Source organism: Thalassophryne amazonica, chromosome 13, assembly GCF_902500255.1.
Source record: "Thalassophryne amazonica chromosome 13, fThaAma1.1, whole genome shotgun sequence".
Lineage (NCBI taxonomy): Eukaryota > Metazoa > Chordata > Actinopteri > Batrachoidiformes > Batrachoididae > Thalassophryne > Thalassophryne amazonica.
Window position 1 is genome coordinate 36,624,457 of NC_047115.1, and position 21,131 is coordinate 36,645,587.

General features: G+C 39.3%; 1 protein-coding gene across 3 annotated transcripts in view; it reads right to left on the reverse strand.

Moving 5' to 3' along the window:
• Window positions 1–21,131, reverse strand: part of parga (poly (ADP-ribose) glycohydrolase a) — a 79,119-nt gene that overhangs the window by 14,781 nt on the left and 43,207 nt on the right. For all 3 annotated transcript variants that reach the window (XM_034184547.1, XM_034184546.1, XM_034184548.1), the window contains 4 exons: window positions 13,303–13,382; window positions 13,150–13,210; window positions 12,768–12,843; window positions 2,457–2,604 (listed from right to left, as the gene is read on the reverse strand). In XM_034184547.1, coding sequence (XP_034040438.1) covers window positions 2,457–2,604; window positions 12,768–12,843; window positions 13,150–13,210; window positions 13,303–13,382 — 365 coding nt within the window. The remainder of the gene's footprint in view (window positions 1–2,456; window positions 2,605–12,767; window positions 12,844–13,149; window positions 13,211–13,302; window positions 13,383–21,131) is intronic.

The following is a 21,131-nucleotide window of genomic DNA, read 5'->3' on the forward strand; positions in this document are numbered from 1 at the left end:
AAGTACCTCAGCCACATATGTAAAATGTTAAATAATTTAAAATACTGTAATACAATGTCACACTGTCGCACATGATGTTACAGGGTAATATAATACACATTCAACACCAAGGCAGCAGCCCTTTTTCATAATTTACTGAGTTGTGCAAAAGGTTACAAGGATTTCATCCTTACAAAAAACCATGTACTCATAATATAAAAGTATGGCTATTAAGAGAATGTATTCAATCCAAGTGGGCATTAGATTAAAACATGTTAAAGAAACTTTTTGAGACTTTATAGCCAAAGTAGGCTTTTACACTGAAGTTCAAAACAACAGGTGAAAGATAAAATTCCAGAAATCCAACAGTGAAAGAATCAAATGTATATACCTCCTGACAAGCCGTACGCAGACTGTTTTTACCTTATAACCATCAGAATTCAGTTGCAAGCAAAACATGCAGTGAGAAAGTGAACCAAGCGCCACAACCACCAATTTCTTACACATTTCAGATATCCAATTAATTAAAAAAATGTATTTGGGTGTGTTTAAAAAAAATGATCCACTATCAACTCTGCCTTTGTGAAAATGTATGGATCTCTTAGTTATTAAACTCTCCAAACGCAAAAACTGCATTAATAGCTAGGATAAACAGGAACAGACAGAGACAAGGACGATTACTGACGACCCTGTTCACTCAAATTATCAGTCAAACAGAACCGTTTCAGCAGTAGTTAACTAAATGTGTCCTCCAACAGTACACTTTGCCAAACTCAAAAGGAACTGCACATGAAATGTGGGAAAGGACTGAAAAGCACTTGTCTGAGAAGGGTGACAAAGCAATTTCTCTGTGACTTCAAGAACGACACTGAGAGCAATCACATTTAAACAGTAAAAACATGGGACAACAGTAAACCTTCCCAAATGTAACATACCCTCAAAAATTTGTCTAAGAGCGCAGTGATGACTCAGCCAGGAAATCACAACAACCAAAGACAACATCTGAAGAAGTGTAAGCCTCTCACGTCAATAAAAGCCATTCACTCAAAAGTATCTATAAAACCTCTATCAGAAAGACAAGTGGCAAAAAATGGCTTCTATAGGAGAGTGGAAAGGTAGAAACCACTGCTAATATTAGGCGCACGCATGCATGTACACAAAACCTTTTGTAAGAATGTTTTAGGACAAGTGGAACCATTACAGGACAGTGGTTCAATTATACCTGGTTTACACCTACGTAATACAAAATTCCACATAAAGAACATCACGGCTACTGTCAAGATTCAAAACAAATATCAAAGGATTTGGTGATGAACAGTCAATTAATAAAAGATAAATTAATTGTTGCAGCTCTACAAAGCATACTTCAAAGTGACATGTGAATGACTGTTATTTTCTGATTTTGTGTTCCAAATCAGTACTCCAGTTTATGGCCTGTGAAGGAGCCAAGACACATAAACCAATTACAGCTTTTATATGTACAGCAAAGACTTGAACGAACAACATATTTTTTCCCCTGAACACCCAATATAAATACTGCAAGTCTAGTCAGTCAAAGTACTTTCAATATTTCAAGCAATTCCTAACGTAAATTTCTATGCTGCCCATATTATCATCACCATCAACAGAGCTGTCCTACTCCTCTTTCACACTGATCCTGTTTATCCTGCAGACCGCCCATGACAGCATCCTGACATGCAGACATCCATCACTGGATTACTTTGTGGCACTGTAATTTCTGAACAGACAAAACATTTGAAGTGTAAATGTAAAGCAAGACTCAGGTTGGGACAGCTATAAAGAGAAGGGAATGTGGTTGGCAAGACGAAAGGAAAAACAGATGGGGAGAAAAAGACAGAAAAACTAATGTGTGCCAAGGAAGACAGAACAGACTTAAAGAGGAAGCAGTGTGTGAGTGCCAACTATTTTGTATGATTTTAACGAACCTCTGTCGTAAGTGGTCCATTCCATTAGAGGCACAATGACCTTCGTTGGGTTATAAATCCCTTTCTGTCCAAATGTAATAATGTTAAGTGGATAACAGGAGGAAGGAAATGGGTAAGGAGCCAGAATGACGGCAGCAAGGGAGACAGTCATGAGCCATTGAAGGTGACTTAGAAGAGATATTTGTAACAAAGAAGCACGGAGCATATGAGACAGCAAATGCCTGGCTTTGTGAAATACACTGGTTTTCGAGATGTCTACGGAAATCCTCAGTTATGCAGATCATGGTATCCAAGAAGGTAGAGCCAGGTCAACTGGATTTCGTTAGTTCCTTGAAGAGTGAAACATCTTCAAAGCATAAAATGATCTGGCCAAAGTTTCAATCTGAATCTGAGTTTTTTTTTTTTTCTTCTGTTGACAATAATGCAAAGAGGAATCCAACTGAGTCAAAAGCATATTTGAGACATTAAATTCTACCCAGGATGACCAGCAATAAGCACTGTGCAATAATCAGAGTGTGTGCTGCTGCCTACCTGTAACAATGAGACATTCATTGTATTCCAAAGCTTCAGTGAAGAGTCGAGACACAATGAGTTCAGGATTGATGATGAACCTGATCTCTTCCTGAACCAGTCCATGTCCTGTTACTCCTCCCCCTACAAACCTATTTGCAAAGTCCACCTATTGAGGGAAAACAAAAAGAGAACAGACTGCAGAGCAAACATGCACTGTGCCAGTTTTCATCTAAAATTCTCAAGAAAGCTTGATTAAATATAAAGTGAGGCCAGTTTCAAAATCAAGTTCTGCATGTCAGTAACAAAACACAGAACATGTTTATACAAATACCTTTAGATATTATATTGCATTCAACTTCTGCGCGAACACATTCGATTGCAAGGCCATTGCACAGGTAGAGTGGTGGAAGGCACCCTGCCCCCAAATGGGCACGGTCCAACTCGGACATGTGCATTCACTCTCAGATAAATTGGCGAAGGTTGCAAACAATCCCATCAACTTTATAAGTGCCGACACGTTGCAATCAACTGGGGTCAGCTAACAACCCGTTCTAAATCGTACATGTATGAGTGATGCACTGATCAGCTCTAACACCATCCGAACCAGCGGCCATATATAAATCATCCACCTGTCACCCATCATTACAATTATTCTACATGTCAATGAATGACATTCAGTGGGCCGTCACACAGCCGCAGCTCTCTGTGAACTGGTTTTGGAATTAAATGTGCAGCTTGTTGTCCATGGTGCTGAAAGCTGGCAAAGAAAGAGAAAAGAACTGAAAAAAAATTCTACCTGATTTCTATGTACAAAACAAGGTTCTCTTCAAAGCATGCGCCAGCCCGCACACATGGGTGGACAGAGCATATTTGTGTGTTTAAATGTTTGTGTGTTGTGCTTTGGCGCTATATAAATAAAACCGATTTGATTTGATTTAAATGTGGACTGGCACTTTTGGCTGGAGAGCATTTTTCTGACTATAATTTACTGTTGAACTTACATGTGGACACATGATGGCCTGTGCAACGCATGGCACAGCACTGATAAGGACAAGATGTGTGTAGTGGGAATGCAATGTAATTCATGTGGGGCAATGTGATTGCAGTAAGGAATTGGATATGATATGCACATGATCATGCACATGGTAAGAAAATATTGGGAAAATAATAATAAAATATTTTACTCCTCCATGATTTATTTCATCTCCCAGTGAACCACCGAAAATTAATTCACATTTTTTTTGTAATTACTCTGTCCACATGACACACTCTTCTTTCTGTAGAGCTGTGATACGATGTGGTGTAGTCACTCCCACAGCTGCAAGAGGACTGCCATCAAGATCAAGAACTGGCCAGAATAAATACTCTTGAGCTTATGGTTGTGTGAAGACAGTAACAGATTTGTATTGTTACCCTGTCTATCACAGTCATTCGACATATTATCGCATACAGACTGCACTGTAATTGCTTCACTTGCGCACCCATAGCAGGCAATTCACCAACAGATGGAGTCTGACAGCCATTTTATCAGCATATGACTATGGGTAGTCGCAGACCTGGTCACCATCTTCTTCGACATCCATTTCAGGGATTCATGATTGCAACATGACAGCAAGGTGACTTCACATAGGTCGCGCCACAGTCTTTAACCACTGCTTTTTTTCCTGGTATGACTACATGTTCCAAAGGTGGAAAACACCACTAACAGCAGCAAAAAGTGCTACCCTGCAAACCACACCAGCACATGCCAGTAAAACAGTGGTATTCAACTCTTTCCAGAAAGGGCAGAGAGGATACAGGTTTTCTTCACAAACACCCACTCCACCAGGTGATTTCACTGATTAACATCACTTTGAGCAAATGGAATCAGTTAATTTTCAATTCTTTTTTTTCCCATTTTTGCTGCACTGGTCTCAACATTTCCTGTTTTGAGAAAGCACTGTGATGCAACCATACGAGTCTGCACTGATGTAGTGACAGACCATAATGGGGACATATAATTACATTAAAAAAAACCATGATGTTTACGCAAATGTGTGCTCCTCTCTGTCCATCTCTTATGAGCACATTTTCCCCGACACAGACACACACACACACACACACACCAGACTTGCTTTGATCACCTCCTGTGTGTAACAAAGCTGCTTTCCCTGTGCTTCAAGAGCTGAAGTGCAGTAGAAATATGGAACACTGTATGTTACACAATATGTAACACTGATGATGTTTTTGAAAAGCCAAATGCTTTGCTCCAATCACCAATGTGTGAACAGGTTAGTCTGTGTACGTGTATCTGGTCTATGAGATTGCTGTGAAGTGCCACCCATAGAAAAAAAAACAAGATCGCATTTAGCCTTCAAATGTTTCTCCACACTTAAAGCAATCAAACCCCACGTTGTCTTCAATCGATGGTGTTTCACATTTCCTTAATCTTCAAGCAAGTTTCTGTGGCAACATTTCTCAAAATGAACCAATATAATACAGACCAACAGGCCTACACACAATGACGGCAAAAAAAACAAAAAACCCACAGATACAGAAAACTGATAACGTGGTGCATCGTGACATCTCCAGAATCATGCATTCGAATCGTTAGTTGATGAGTCGGTACGTCATCAAATTGTAAGGTTGGTGAATATTCACACACCTAATGCTGAATATAACTGAGATTAGTAGACTTTCGAAACAAACATTGCAGCACCATTAAATACCATTGATTTAACATTAAAACTGCTCTGATGAGGGATTTGTGACCAACTCAACAACAATGCATCCCGCTGTGTCATAGCAGCTACTTGCACGCATTATATATTGGTGATTGATAATCTGTTGTGATGACATTTAATTTAACTCGTCAACCTCTGCATCGAACAGCCCAACAGGTCTGTTCTTACATGTAATTAACAAATATGATGTACAAACAAAAAGTCCACTTTTCTTCCTTTGGAAGATATTGCACTGCAATTACAGTATCCGTGCACTGGAACAGAGGGATGAGTATTCTGCACAGCTTCACATAAAAAAATCAAAACATAGTGAGCTAAAATTGTGTCGAGGTTCATTCAAATATACAACCCCTGGCATAAATTATGGCATCACCAGCCTCGGAGGATGTTCATTCAGTTGTTTAATTTTGTAGAAAAAAAGCAGATCACAGACATGACACAAAACTAAAGTCATTTCAAATGGCAACTTTCTGGCTTTAAGAAACACTATAAGAAATCAGGAAAAAAAATTGTGGCAGTCAGTAACAGTTACTTTTGTAGACCAAGCAGAGGGAAAAAAAAAATATGGACTCCCTCAATTCTGAGGAATAAATTATGGAATCACCGTGTAAATTTTCATCCCCAAAACTAACACCTGCATCAAATCAGATCTGCTCGTTAGTCTGCATCTAAAAAGGAGTGATCACACCTTGGAGAGCTGTTGCACCAAGTGGACTGACATGAATCATGGCTCCAACACGAGAGATGTTAACTGAAACAAAGGAGAGGATTATCAAACTCTTAAGAGGGTAAATCATCACGCATTGTTGCAAAAGATGTTGGTTGTTCACAGTCAGCTGTGTCTAAACTCTGGACCAAATACAAACAACATGGGAAGGTTGTTAAAGGCAAACATACTGGTAGACCAAGGAAGACATCAAAGCATCAAGACAGAAAACTTAAAGCAATATGTCTCAAAAATTGAAAATGCACAACAAAACAAATGAGGAACGAATGGGAGGAAACTGGAGTCAACGTCTGTGACCGAACAGTAAGAAACCGCCTAAAGGAAATGGGATTTACATACAGAAAAGCTAAACAAAAGCCATCATTAACACCTAAACAGAAAAAAACAAGGTTACAATGGGCAAAGGATAAGCAATCGTGGACTGTGGATGACTGGATGAAAGTCATATTCAGTGATGAATCTCGAATCTGCATTGGGCAAGGTGATGATGCTGGAACTTTTGTTTGGTGCCATTCCAATGAGATTTATAAAGATGACTGCCTGAACAGAACATGTAAATTTCCACAGTCATTGATGATATGGGGCTACATGTCAGGCAAAGGCACTGGGGAGATGGCTGTCATTACATCATCAATAAATGCACAAGTTTACGTTGATATTTTTGGACACTTTTCTTATCCCATCAATTGAAAGGATGTTTGGGGATGATGAAATCATTTTTCAAGATGATAATGCATCTTGCCATAGAGCAAAAACTGTGAAAACATTCCTTGCAAAAAGACACATAGGGTCAATGTCATGGCCTGCAAATAGTCCGGATCTTAATCCAATTGAAAATCTTTGGTGGAAGTTGAAGAAAATGGTCCATGACAAGGCTCCAACCTGCAAAGCTGATCTGGCAACAGCAATCAGAGAAAGTTGGAGCCAGAATGATGAAGAGTACTGTTTGTCACTCATTAAGTCCATGCCTCAGAGACTGCAAGCTGTTATAAAAGCCAGAGGTGGTGCAACAAAATACTAGTGATGTGTTTGAGCGTTCTTTTGTTTTTCATGATTCCATAATTTTTTCCTCAGAATTGAGTGAGTCCATATTTTATTCACTCTGCTTGGTCTAAAAAAGTAACCGTTACTGACTGCCACAATTTTTTTTTCCTGATTTCTTATAGTGTTTCTTAAAGCCAGAAAGTTGCCATTTGAAATGACTTTAGTTTTGTGTCATGTCTGTGATCTGCTTTTTTTCTACAAAATTAAACAACTGAATGAACATCCTCCGAGGCCGGTGATTCCATAATTTTTGCCAGGCGTTGTATAAATGCGTTTAAGAGGAGTTGCTTTTATGAAAATCAGTATCATACAGTATGATGCATCAGTTAAAACACAAATGTTTCTCCCCTTGAAAATGTCAGACCAAACTTATTTTCCTTCATACACATCTCTGTATGGTGTGTTACTATTATGTGAAGATCATTACATCATATTAGGCTATATTAAACCTATATTTCAAAGTTTATCATTAAGTACATCAACAGCACAGACACTGTGGTGGTTACTGCAATATCAGACCTATCCTCCATAACATGGAAGTGTTGAATGGAATATCAAATGTGTGATTAAAAAAGCAAGAACTCCTTGAACAGCATTCGTAGGCTGAGAAAATGTCTGTACATCCAAAATTAATGTGTGGAGACGTCACATGTGATTATATTTAGCTCTCTTGTCTCAGTTAAGGAAATATTTTGATGTGATATTGGAACTTGGTGTCAGGTAAACTCGCATTTTGTTTTTGTGGCATGGATAAGAGGGCAGCCTATTCAATCACAATGCTGCTATTTAAACAGTCTGTCAGGAGAGAGCCTTCTGCTCAGTGAGCCGCAGCCACATCAATCTGTGTGACAATCACAGTGTTTGTATGTGCGTATTTCTCTCCAGTCGCTCGGTTCTTCCTCTCCTTCACTCGTTCACCCCATCGTCACCCGCTTACCCTTCAATCCCACTTTCTGACAGAATGACAGCCCCTCTGCCCTATCAAATGTCAAGACACAACCAGCACCCAGTTTGCTAAGGTAGCCATCAATCCGCCTGCTGGACTGCTGGTGCACTGGGTCGCCCCATTCAAATGGCTCATCCTCATCATCTTATTCTCCATGATCCTTGCCTCTCCAAGCTACTCAAGTGTATCAGCTGTCAGACAAACAAGAAAGAATAAAACTCCACCATGGAACCCTGAACTATACATAGAGTTTTGAGGTTAAGGCACATAGTCAAGAGCAGGATTAGCAGGCGAGTTCATGAAGGCTGGTCAAGAGGCACATCATTAGTCAGGTTGGACCATTGCAACAGCTGTATACAAAGAGGTTCTATTTTATTTTACCCTTTTCCCTTGATTTATATGGTAGGTCCATAATTAGCAACCTTAGACCAGAGAAATGCTATTTTTAACAAGTTTTTTTTATGAACAACTTTTTTTTAATGGCTGTCAGAATAACGTGTTAATGGAGCAACTCAGTCTCGTTTGAACCCCTCCATGATAGGGGATCTGGGGACAGCCTGCCAGTGTGTAACACAAACACAGCATCACTTCAAAATCACCAAAGCAGTCATGAAAAGTGCAGGGGTTTTTTTCAGTTTACAGTGAAGAAGGGAAGACAAGGCAAATGGGAGAGGTTGTATCGGTACATTTTAGCAAGATTTAATGTGTGCAATGATAATGGGACTGTCCCCGAAAGTACACCCTCAAACGAGACTACTCTGCCCAATTTAGATTAATTATACAACCTATAGTGCGTCAACAAAATTTTTTAATCTCAATTAATGGCTTCTTCCTAGTGTCCTTTGACCTGCTTATTATTCAGTCCATGGTAGATCTGTAAAAATTAAACAACAGTGCCAGGCCAGAAATGTATTTTTTCTTTGAACACAACCAATGAAAAATATCGTCAAATATCTATTAATTTATTAAACTTGAGGCTGTTGTCAAATGTGTGGATTAAAGAGATCTCCTACTGGTCTACTTTTCTTATAGAATCAACTTGCTTTATTAACTGACATAGAAATATCTAAAATGTGTTTGCTGTGCATGTTTGTTTTATGTGTGTGCGCGTGTGTGTGTGTGTGTAGTTGCAGTTTTGCACTGAAATTCTTGTTTAAGCCTTAATGATCATTAATGACACCCAGCCACACAACTTCTTAAATGTGTAAAACTGTAAAAGAAAATATTTGATTCTTGATGTGTTTCATCCCGGAAGTCCGGACACTGATCAGTGTCCACGGATTTATAAAACTTGTACGATGTCATAAAAAAAGAACACTGCAATAGCCATTTTCCTAACTCTGTCACAATCACAGACCATCGGCACAAAACTAACAACACAAAAGGCAAAATTTGCACTGTGCACAATTTCTCCAATCACAGCCACATAAGCCTATAACGTCTTCTGGGTTGTCTGGGTGTTTTCGTGTCTTTCCTCACTTTTCTCCTTCTTGCACAGTCACTCAGTTCTTGAGAACTGTCTACTCCACACAGATGTACCATAGAGTGCCATACTGTTTGTATTTCATCATAACTGATGTAAATAAAGTCCAAGACAGTCAGTGGCAGCTTTACCATCACAGAGCCTCGTCCACAACGACCACAAAAGACTCCAAGCGGTCACTGATATTAAAGGGGGCAATACACGGTATTAAGAACAGGGGTATGTAAACGTTTGATCAGTGTCATTTGGGTAGTTTCTGTTGTCATTATGATTTAAAAAGAATAAACACAGTTGTCTGGCAATAAATGGCTTCACCCAACCACTAACTATGAATGAAAAAAAGCTTTTGTGTTATTCATATTCTCTGAAAAATGGCCAAAAATATCTAAAATTCTGCCAGGGTATGTAAACCTTTGAGCACAACTGTAAAAACAGAAATACCCCCAGATGCTTTAATTTTACCACAGATTATTGAATGACCCCACACAATCAATGGCCCAAAAATACCACTACCAAAATATGAGAAAAAAATGCTGATAATGCAAAGTGAAGTTTGCTGCATTACATAATAACAAAACGTATCTAAGTTGACACAAAATATATAAAACTGCATTTTGTAGAGCAGCAAAGAACCATGATCAGAGTGTTCACAAAGTCACGTCTGCAATATTCACAGGTGACAAAGTTTAGTTTCATCCAATAAAATCCTGAAACAGTTTCAACAAGAGTGAAGTTCTTTCTCACTGTTTTTGCATTTCTGAGCACATTATATTTTCTACTCTATTTGCCTTGCAATTTTTGTTTTTTTTTTGGGGGACGGTGGCTCAAAAATCCGCGGAGTTAACTTTTCAGCAAAAAAAAAAAAAAGAGCAAGTTTCCATTTCATATTATTAAAAAGCTATTTATAATTTAGTAAAGCTTGGTCTCAGCTGTTGTATCCGACGGCGCCGGCCCCAGAGGGTTAAACCCTTAGATCTTCAGCAAAAGTATTTATAAAGAGAAACTGCATGAACTACACAAGTTTTTTTTATTTTCTAATAACAAGTTTATTCAATGAGGAGAAACAAACGCTAAATTATTGTTGTGTTGTAACTTAATTTTTGTTCAGCCTTTGTGACCCGTCTTTATGAAGTTAGATGCAAAAATGCTGAAATTGGCCCTATCCTGCAATGATAAAGAATCCTTAAAAATAATTACTGGATCCGGATCGTGTTCCAGATCATTACCAAAATTTAATGACTTCTAAGTTAGGCCAAGATACACCCCTGGTAAAAATTTCATTGAAATCCGTTGAGGATTTTTTGAGTAATCCTGCTAACAAACCAACCAACCAACCAACCAATGAACAAACGGACGCGACCGAAAACATAACCTCCTTGGCAGAGGTAATAAAAATATTGACAGTTATTCTGTTTTTCTTTTTTCTTTTTTCACAAAGGTGCACACTATCAATTGTGGATATGATTCCTTAATTACTCCTTTTCTTTTTGTGCGATTCCAAAATACCTTCTTGAAACATCTCTTACCAAACACCACCTCAAAGCATCACTATGCATCATGATTACACTTACAGAGTTATAAATGCAGTAGAAGAGGAAAAAAAAAAAAAAAACAACAACACCCAAGTCATACAGTTCTTATTCCTCCTCCGAGTACTGGAGCTTCCTAAGCAGCTTTTAAGCTGCTACAAGACATTTATTACTCTATAATCATTCTGATTTACCTCAAGACAGTTTTGGAGAACATTTCTTAGGGTCCCTTCACATATAGTGCGAATTTGGTCAATTTGCGCATAAAGTGCGAATTTGGTCAATTTGCGCATCAAGTGCGCATGCAACAGCAATCGTGTGCAAAACGTGTAAAATCACAGCTGCCTCGTACACCTGTTGCTACAACAATATGCACACACCATTGGCTGAAAGACAGAGTGTGCGCTGTGCGAGCCCATCGTACCCTCTCGTGGTAGGTGTCGGCCAAATTCCAGCTGACACACACAAACATCTAACACCGGTCGCATGGCACTTAGAAAATGTGTGGCCATTCGCACTGTTGTCATGACAATAGTCAGCAGACAATCACTGTTGTGCTGGCAGTGAAATTTGTCTAAGTGCCCCACAAGTGTGGCTTTGGTCTGTGCTCTGAACTGACAGGAGGTGTGGCTGTCAACAGAAGCGGTTGTGGAGATCTGTTGATCTGTACATCCCAGCTGGACAACACGTACTGTATTTCGACGGACATGGACTAACAACTGCCCATTGTGACACGTGTGTCGGCCTGCTGTCATCACGTGGACATAAATAAAAACATATCGTTGTGGCGACGGGCTGCAGCATATGCGCTCGCTGCAGCCCATTGACAGGCAGCCCTCAGGTTGAAATGGACCGTCAGATCATAACACGCAGGCGATCTGACTGTCACATTACCCACGTGAGCTATGTTCTACATGAAGCGATGTCAGTACTGCAGCACGCCAGCAAGATGCGCGCAGGCCGGATGGACACCCCCCAGCTGATGTGGACACGATAAGACAAGCGAACTGCTTCTCATTCATGTCATTTAATGACTGTACATCTGTGACCTTGGGTCATCTACAGAGAAACAGACGGGTCATATTTGTACTGCCAGCTTGATAAGAGGGATTCAATATAATGCAATGTTTTTATATGGTGTGTCATTTTTTTAAAAATACGTCCATGTCCTTCCTGATATCAGGCAGTTTGCTGCACCTTTCACAGGCCTGTGATAGTAGCTCAATGGTAAAGTTTCTGACTGGCAACCAGAGCTTTTGGAAAGCGCAGGTTTGAATCCGTGGGTGACATGTATTTATGTATTTTTTATCTGTTTTATTTTCACAGCAACTGCAGGATGTGTAACCACACGCGCAGCTGCTGGAACTGTGCTCCCATGTGCACCAATCGTCGCACCGGCATCGTGCACGCCTGCCCGACGCGGGATGTTTCGTGGTGCGCTCATACGAGCTCTACTGTCATGAGTCGTCCTGAGTTGTACATATTCGCACTATGTGTGATAGGGCCCTTAAGCTTACAAAGATTTGAAAGAGTGGCTCCAAAACAGTCTTCATCAGAAACTTCTGGAAAATGAGTCCCTGTTTAATACACAACACTCAAGAAAAGGACTAATATAAAATAAAGATACCCAGATCAGGACTCGCACCCATGGCATTGTGGGCCATAGTTTTAGTGATGTACCATTTACACACCTAATCACATACAACCAATCTCCCCAAAAGCACATAAATTTAAACGATTTGATCATGCGCATGCAATGTGTTTGTTATAACATCACAAAAAGAACAGTGTTATTTTACCACAAACAGCTTTATATTTATTATGCCAAAATGAACAATGTTAAGTGGTATTATTGGCAAAAGTGGAAAACGTCTTACCTGCAGCATCCCATATCCACCCTCCTCAATCGTCCCCTCACAGGTGATATGAAGGCGTGTCAGCTGAGTTTGAGAACTTAAGCAGAAAGAATCCAAAATGGTTGTTCAATTAAGTAGCAATTAACAAAAAATATATTTACTGCTACATCATGCAGCCAGAGAATGTATGATAAGGTTCACCCAAATGAATTCAGCATTAAAAGGTAGTTACACAAGATATTTAGTTTAGATTTTAATGCTTATCATTCGATGTCATAAATTATTTGATAATTATGCACAGGGGGAGCCCCATCTTTTGTTTTAATCATGTTTAAAACTTTCACACAGTACCACAGATAAATCATGAAATTCATACACAGTGTAGTGCAATAGAGTGCAATACCTTTCCCACTTTGGAAAGTTGGACAAGACTTGTCTTGTGAATGTAACAAGACCCTTTGGCCCTGACAGAAACAAATAAATAAGAAAAGTACAACTACAAACATGGCCAGCATAAAAGAAGCTACATAATATGCTCTTTTAAAAAAATGCTTACTGGTTTCTGTAACTCTCCTAAAGTAACACAGCAGAGTTTTCAGTTTCTCAATTTTTCTTGGTGACGAGCCTTCAAATAACCTGCAAAAGAAAACATGACCTTTTTTGCCAGGCTTATTTTGACGTAAAATAACACATCTGAAGACTAAATGCTAACCTTTACTTGAATACATTTTTATATAAAATAAATAAAATATTACATTTCAGCAGATGAAAGACCTTAATGCTTCACTCTGAGTCATTAGCCTTAGTCCACTGCACAACAACACTTTGTCATGTCACGACTGAGGCTTTCAAACAGACATGCTGTGTGTCCCGTCTCCCTCCATCATGTACCCAATAGTGGTGCCTGCAGCTCTGGTTCAGTTTCTTAGCTAGCATAAAAACGAGGCAATGATGTGAGAAAGGGCAAGAAAACTGACACTCTTCCCTCCACTAAAAGCAACATAATCTGACAACCTATCACAGTTCAGCATTCAAATTTACATGTTTTCTAAACAGACAAAGAAAGAAAGATAAACAAAGTGGATAAATTACCATGTTGCCTATGTCTCCCAATCATTCTACTTTGCACTGTTCATTCATTCAGTCATTCATTTTCTGTAGCATATCTGGGTGCAGATTGTGGTGGCAGTAGAACCAAGCAGCTTAGCCTACAATTCTCTATCCTTGACCAAGTTCTCCACCTCTTCCTAGGGGGGAACCTGAGGAGTTCACAAACCAGCTGAAAAATACAACCCCTGGCAAAAATTATGGAATCACTGGCCTTGGAGGATGCTCATTCAGTTGTTTAATTTTGTAGAAAAAATGCAGATCACAGACATGACACAAAACAAAAGTCATTTCAAATGGCAACTTTCTGGCTTTAACAAACAATATAAGACATCAGGAAAAAAAAAAATTGTGACAGTAACGGTTACTTTTTTAGACCAAGCAGAGGGGAAAAAAAAATATGGAATCACTCAATTCTGAGGAAAAAATTATGGAATCATGAAAAACAAAAGAACGCTCCAACACATCACTAGTATTCTGTTGCACCACCTCTGTCTTTTATAACAGCTTGCAGTCTCTGAGGCATGGACTTCATGAGTGACAAACAGTACTCTTCATCAATCTGGCTCCAACTTTCTCTGATTGCTGTTGCCACATCAGCTTTGCAGGTTGGAGCCTTGTCATGGACCATTTTCTTCAACTTCCACCAAAGATTTTCAACTGGATTAAGATCCGGACTATTTGCAGGCCATGACATTGACCCTATGTGTCTTTTTGCAAGGAATGTTTTCACAGTTTTTGCTCTATGGCAAGATGCATTATCATCTTGAAAAATTATTTCATCATCCCCAAACATCCTTTCAATTGATGGGATAAGAAAAGTGTCCAAAATATCAACGTAAACGTGTGCATTTGATGATGTAATGACAGCCATCTCCCCAGTGCCTTTACCTGACATGCAGCCTCATATCATCAATGACTGTGGAAATTTACATGTTCTCGTCAGGCATTCATCTTTATAAATCTCATTGGAACGGCACCAAACAAAAGTTGCAACATCATCACCTTGCCCAATGCAGATTCGAGATTCATCACTGAATATCACTTTCATCCAGTCATCCAGAGTCCACGGTTGCTTTTCCTTAGCCCATTGTAACCTTGTTTTTTTCTGTTTAGGTGTTAATGATGGCTTTTGTTTAGCTTTTCTGTATGTAAATCCCATTTCCTTTAGGGGGTTTCTTACAGTTCGGTCACAGACATTGACTCCAGTTTCCTCCCATTCGTTCCTCATTTGTTTTGTTGTGCACTTTCGATTTTTGAGACATATTGCTTTAGGTTTTCTGTCTTGACGCTTTGATGTCTTCCTTGGTCTACCAGTATGTTTGCCTTTAACAACCTTCCCATGTTGTTTGTATTTGGTCCAGAATTTAGACACAGCTGACTGTGAACAACCAACATCTTTTGCAACATTGCGTGATGATTTACCCTCTTTTAAGAGTTTGATAATCCTCTCCTTTGTTTCAATTGACATCTCTCGTGTTGGAGCCATGATTCATGTCAGTCCACTTGGTGCAACAGCTCTCCAAGGTGTGATCACTCCTTTTTAGATGCAGACTAACGAGCAGATCTGATTTGATGCAGGTGTTAGTTTTGGGGATGAAAATTTACAGGGTAATTCCATAATTTATTCGTCAGAATTGAGTGAGTCCATATTTTTTTCCCTCTGCTTGGTCTAAAAAAGTAACCATTACTGACTGCCACAATTTTTTTTTCCTGATTTCTTATAGTGTTTCTTAAAGCCAGAAAGTTGCCATTTGAAATGACTTTAGTTTTGTGTCATGTCTGTGATCTGCTTTTTTTCTACAAAATTAAACAACTGGGGGACTTCCGCTTCCAGCGTCATGGAGTGAAGTAGTGTAAGCGTCCAGCTCCGTATACTGTTTAATTATTTCGCATTTCCAGACCCAAGTATCTTTGATAACTAACATAAAACCAGTACAGAAGCCAAAAAAGGAAAAAAAAATACACACAGAAGACCATAGATATTGATCCCCTGCCTGATGAGCGAAACGAAGCAGCTAAGGCTAAGGCTAGTGCTAGTGCGGAGACCGGAGAGGATGCCCCCATCTCCGTGGGAATATTACGCGCGGAACTCCGTGCGGGATTAAAAGAGTACGAGGATAGTTTGGACGGTGTTAATTCTAAGATCGATAGTATGCATCGGGACATTCACAGGGACATCTCCTCTCTGCGGGAAGAAGCCAAAGCGGCTATAAAAGCTACCAGAGACGAACTAATGGGCAAAGTTGAGAGGCTGTTTACACTACAGCAGGAGGCAGCTAATACACAGAAGGAAATGGAGAAGTCCCTGTGTGATACGTCTGATAGACTGACAGCACTGGAGAAATCATACACACTACTGGTGACGGACCATAAGAAGTTACAGGAAAAATGTTTGGACTTAGAAAACAGAAGTCGCAGACAGAACATCCGCATTATTGGAATTGCGGAGGGTGCTGAGGCTGGCAACCCCACTGACTTTGTTGCCAAATTTTTGGCGGAGGTCCTTGGGAAGGACAACTTCGACTCCCCCATTGTTATTGACCGAGCTCACAGAAGATTCCCAAACCATGGAGTGGGGAGCGTCCGAGGGCCATCATTGTCCGACTGCACTATTATAAGGATAAAGAAAAAATTCTAAGACTGTCCAGGAGCAGGAGCAGCTTACATTATGGGGGCTCTCCTGTTTATATTTTCCCCGACATGAGTCCCGAAGTCGGATGGCAGCGAGCAGCATTTAATCAGGTGAAGTCGAAGCTCCACAACGCTGGAGTTACGTACAGCTTGTATTTTCCAGCCAAACTTGTGGTAACAGTGAATGGCTCCAGACACACATTTACCAACCCTGAGGCAGTGGAGAAGTTTATTCAAAACATCAAGCTGAGGACGTCGGAGGGCACAATGGGGGGAGCGGCCGCATCTGAGGATGGAGTGTTAAATGCGCGAGGGGACGGTTTGAACTAAACAGCGCAGATATAACAGATTACATCAGACATTACTGGAAGGTCAATCTCACAGCCTGAACTGATAAACCATTAACCAGGTAAATTAGTCTACTAAGTTATTAATTTAAAAAAAAAAAAAAAAGGAGAAGAAAAGGGGAAGGAAAGAGGGAAGGAAAAAAAGAAAAAAAATTGTTACTACTTGTATTGAGTAAAAGGTTTGATTTTTTTTTTTTTTTTTTTTTGAGTTGGTAATTGTTTACCTGTGTATTTATATGTGAAGATTCTAATGTTACTAAACTGTCATATAGGCTGTGCCTATTGTTATTATCATTATTATTATTTTGTGTGTGTGAGGGTATATGTATATAGGCGCATACTAGGGATAATAGAATTCATCATAGTACAGAAACAGCATTAGTGAAGGTTACAAATGATCTTATGGCCTCAGACAGTGGACTCATCTCTGTGCTTGTTCTGTTAGACCTCAGTGCTGCTTTTGATACTGTTGACCATAAAATTTTATTACAGAGATTAGAGCATGCCATAGGTATTAAAGGCACTGCGCTGCGGTGGTTTGAATCATATTTATCTAATAGATTACAATTTGTTCATGTAAATGGGGAATCTTTTTCACAGACTAAGGTTAATTATGGAGTTCCACAAGGTTCTGTGCTAGGACCAATTTTATTCACTTTATACATGCTTCCCTTAGGCAGTATTATTAGACAGCATTGCTTAAATTTTCATTGTTACGCAGATGATACCCAGCTTTATCTATCCATGAAGCCAGAGGACACACGCCAACTAGCTAAACTGCAGGATTGTCTTACAGACATAAAGACATGGATGACCTCTAATTTCCTGCTTTTAAACTCAGATAAAACTGAAGTTATTGTACTTGGCCCCACAAATCTTAGAAACATGGTGTCTAACCAGATCCTTACTCTGGATGGCATTACCCTGACCTCTAGTAATACTGTGAGAAATCTTGGAGTCATTTTTGATCAGGATATGTCATTCAATGCGCATATTAAACAAATATGTAGGACTGCTTTTTTTGCATGTGCGCAATATCTCTAAAATTAGAAAGGTCTTGTCTCAGAGTGATGCTGAAAAACTAATTCATGCATTTATTTCCCCTAGGCTGGACTATTGTAATTCATTATTATCAGGTTGTCCTAAAAGTTTCCTGAAAAGCCTTCAGTTAATTCAAAATGCTGCAGCTAGAGTACTGACAGGGACTAGAAGGAGAGAGCATATCTCACCCATATTGGCTTCCTGTTAATTCTAGAATAGAATTTAAAATTCTTCTTCTTACTTATACGTTTTTGAATAATCAGGTCCCATCTTATCTTAGGGACCTCATAGTACCATATCACCCCAATAGAGCGCTTCGCTCTCAGACTGCAGGCTTACTTGTAGTTCCTAGGGTTTGTAAGAGTAGAATGGGAGGCAGAGCCTTCAGCTTTCAGGCTCATCTCCTCTGGAACCAGCTCCCAATTCGGATCAGGGAGAGAGACACCCTCTCTACTTTTAAGATTAGGCTTAAAACTTTCCTTTTTGCTAAAGCTTATAGTTAGGGCTGGATCAGGTGACCCTGAACCATCCCTTAGTTATGCTGCTATAGACTTAGACTGCTGGGGGGTCCCCATGATGCACTGAGTGTTTCTTTCTCTTTTTGCTCTGTATGCACCACTCTGCATTTAATCATTAGTGATTGATCTCTGCTCCCCTCCACAGCATGTCTTTTTCCTGGTTCTCTCCCTCAGCCCCAACCAGTCCCAGCAGAAGACTGCCCCTCCCTGAGCCTGGTTCTGCTGGAGGTTTCTTCCTGTTAAAAGGGAGTTTTTCCTTCCCACTGTTGCCAAGTGCTTGCTCACAGGGGGTCGTTTTGACCGTTGGGGTTTTTCCGTAATTATTGTATGGCTTTGCCTTACAATATAAAGCGCCTTGGGGCAACTGTTTGTTGTGATTTGGCGCTATATAAATAAAACTGATTTGATTTGATTAATAGGGGACAACTTTGGGTCCTCAGTTAAAAGTTAGTTGTGAGTTTGTCAGTCTATACTCAATAAGGGGTCTGGATATACTTGATATAATTGTGTAGGGGCTTAGTGGTAAGTCAGATGTTCATATATCTCTCTGAATCCAAACTAGACTATTTTGTTTTTTGGGGGGTTTGGTTTTGTGTTGTGTTCCTCTGCCCAAGTTCCATAGGGATTTTTTGTTTAGGGAGGAACAGAGAGGGAACAGGGACAAGTTCAGTGGAGTTTTTTGTTTTTGTTCATGTTTCTACCTGCACTATGGTTATGAGTAATTATTTTTGGGGACCTGTTGAAATAATGAATGATTGGGTTGTGAATCTTTACCAACAAGAAGAGTATGGTTAGTGACATTGATAAAAATGTTAAATCTCATAATCTGACAAATCGGGTTTCATGGAATTGTAAAGGTCTTAATGGAGCTGTTAAACTGGGCAATATTATAACACATCTTAGAAAGTTGGGAACGGACATAGGATTTCTACAAGAAACCCACTTGAGAAATCAGAATCATCAGAGGATGCGGGTCAGATGGATAGAGCAGGTATTTCATTCAGACTTTACTGGAAAAAGCAGAGGCACAGCCACTGTTATCAGAATGGCGTCCCCTTTAAAGCATCAAAAGTAACATCTGATTCCCGAGGTCGGTACATTATGGTTTCAGGACAACTTTATAATAATCCAGTTACACATGTGAACATTTATGCTCCTAATGTAGATGATGAATGTTTTATCAGATCATTTATATCGGCTTTGCCTAATATGGATTCCCATCAATTAATAATTGGAGATTTTAATCTTGTCTTAGATCCCGATCTTGACAGATCATCTCAGAGATCAGTGATTATGTCTAAATCCGCAAAAGCTATGCATGCATTTATTAATTCATATAAGCTAGTTGATCAATTTAGGGTTTTGTCTCCAAAGATAAAGCAGTTTTCTTATTTTTCTCCTGCTCATCACTCGTATTCCAGAATTGATTTCTTCTTGCTAGACTACAAGTATCTGACACAGATTCAAAGTTGTGATTACAAGCCAATGGTATTGTCTGATCATAGTCCAGTATTTCTTCAGTTAGCAATTGGATATGGATCAACCGCACGAAAATGGCGATTTAATAATAGCATGCTGTCAGATAATCAGTTAATTGAGGAAATAAAGAATCAGATTGAAATATTTATTTCAATAAACGATACACCAGAGGTCACACGATCCATATTATGGGATACACTAAAGGCATATTTGAGAGGCCAGATTATCTCATTGAGCAGCCAAAGGAATAAACAACGAAGGGAAATGGAATCAAAAATTGCTGAAGAACTGTTAGAGATAGATAGGAAATACTCATTTTCACCTTCTACAAAACTTTACAAAAAAAAATAGGTTTCATTGCAAACAGAGCTTAACTTACTTTACACGAATGACACAACTAAATTGCTGATGCAGCTTAGACACAAGTATTATGAGCACGGAGAAAAGACAGATAGACTGTTAGCACGGCAGATTAAAGCAGTTGCAGCCTCGCGGTTAATAACAGAAATAAAAATGAGTACAGGGCAGACAACTAGTGACCCGAAGCAGATTAATAAAACATTTCTTGAATATTATACAAAACTTTATTCTTCAGAATCTAAAATGATCCAATATTAATTGAGAAATTTTTTGAAGGTCTCCAAATCCCATTTATATCTTCTGAACATAGAATGCAATTGGAACAAAAAAATAACAGAGGAAATAAAACGGGCTATTCAAAATATGCAATGTTCAAAAAGTCCTGGTCCAGACGGGTATAGCGCAGAATTTTATAAAGCCTTCGGGGAACAGGTTTCACCCCTTCTTTTGGATGTATACAATGAGGCACTAAGTAAAGGATGTTTGCTTTCAACTATGTATGAGGTTACTATCTCTCTGATCCACAAGCCTGGTAAAGATCCTCTCGAACCAGGCTCATATAGACCCATTGGCCTATTAAATGTAGATAATAAAATACTAGCGAAGATACTAGCAGGGAGATTAGAGTCAGTTCCACCAACAATTGTATCCCAGGACCAAATGGGATTTGTGAAAGACAGACAATTGTTTTTTAATATTAGGAGGTTATTTAATATTATTTACACGCACGATACAAATGATCAATCTGAAATTTTACTTTCGCTGGATGCTGAGAAGGCCTTCGACAGGGTCGAGTGGGATTATCTCTTCTCGACCCTGTCGAAGTTTGGACTTAGCTCTAATTATATATCTCGTCAGGCTGCTTTATGCTATGCCTCAGGCCACAGTACAGACAAACA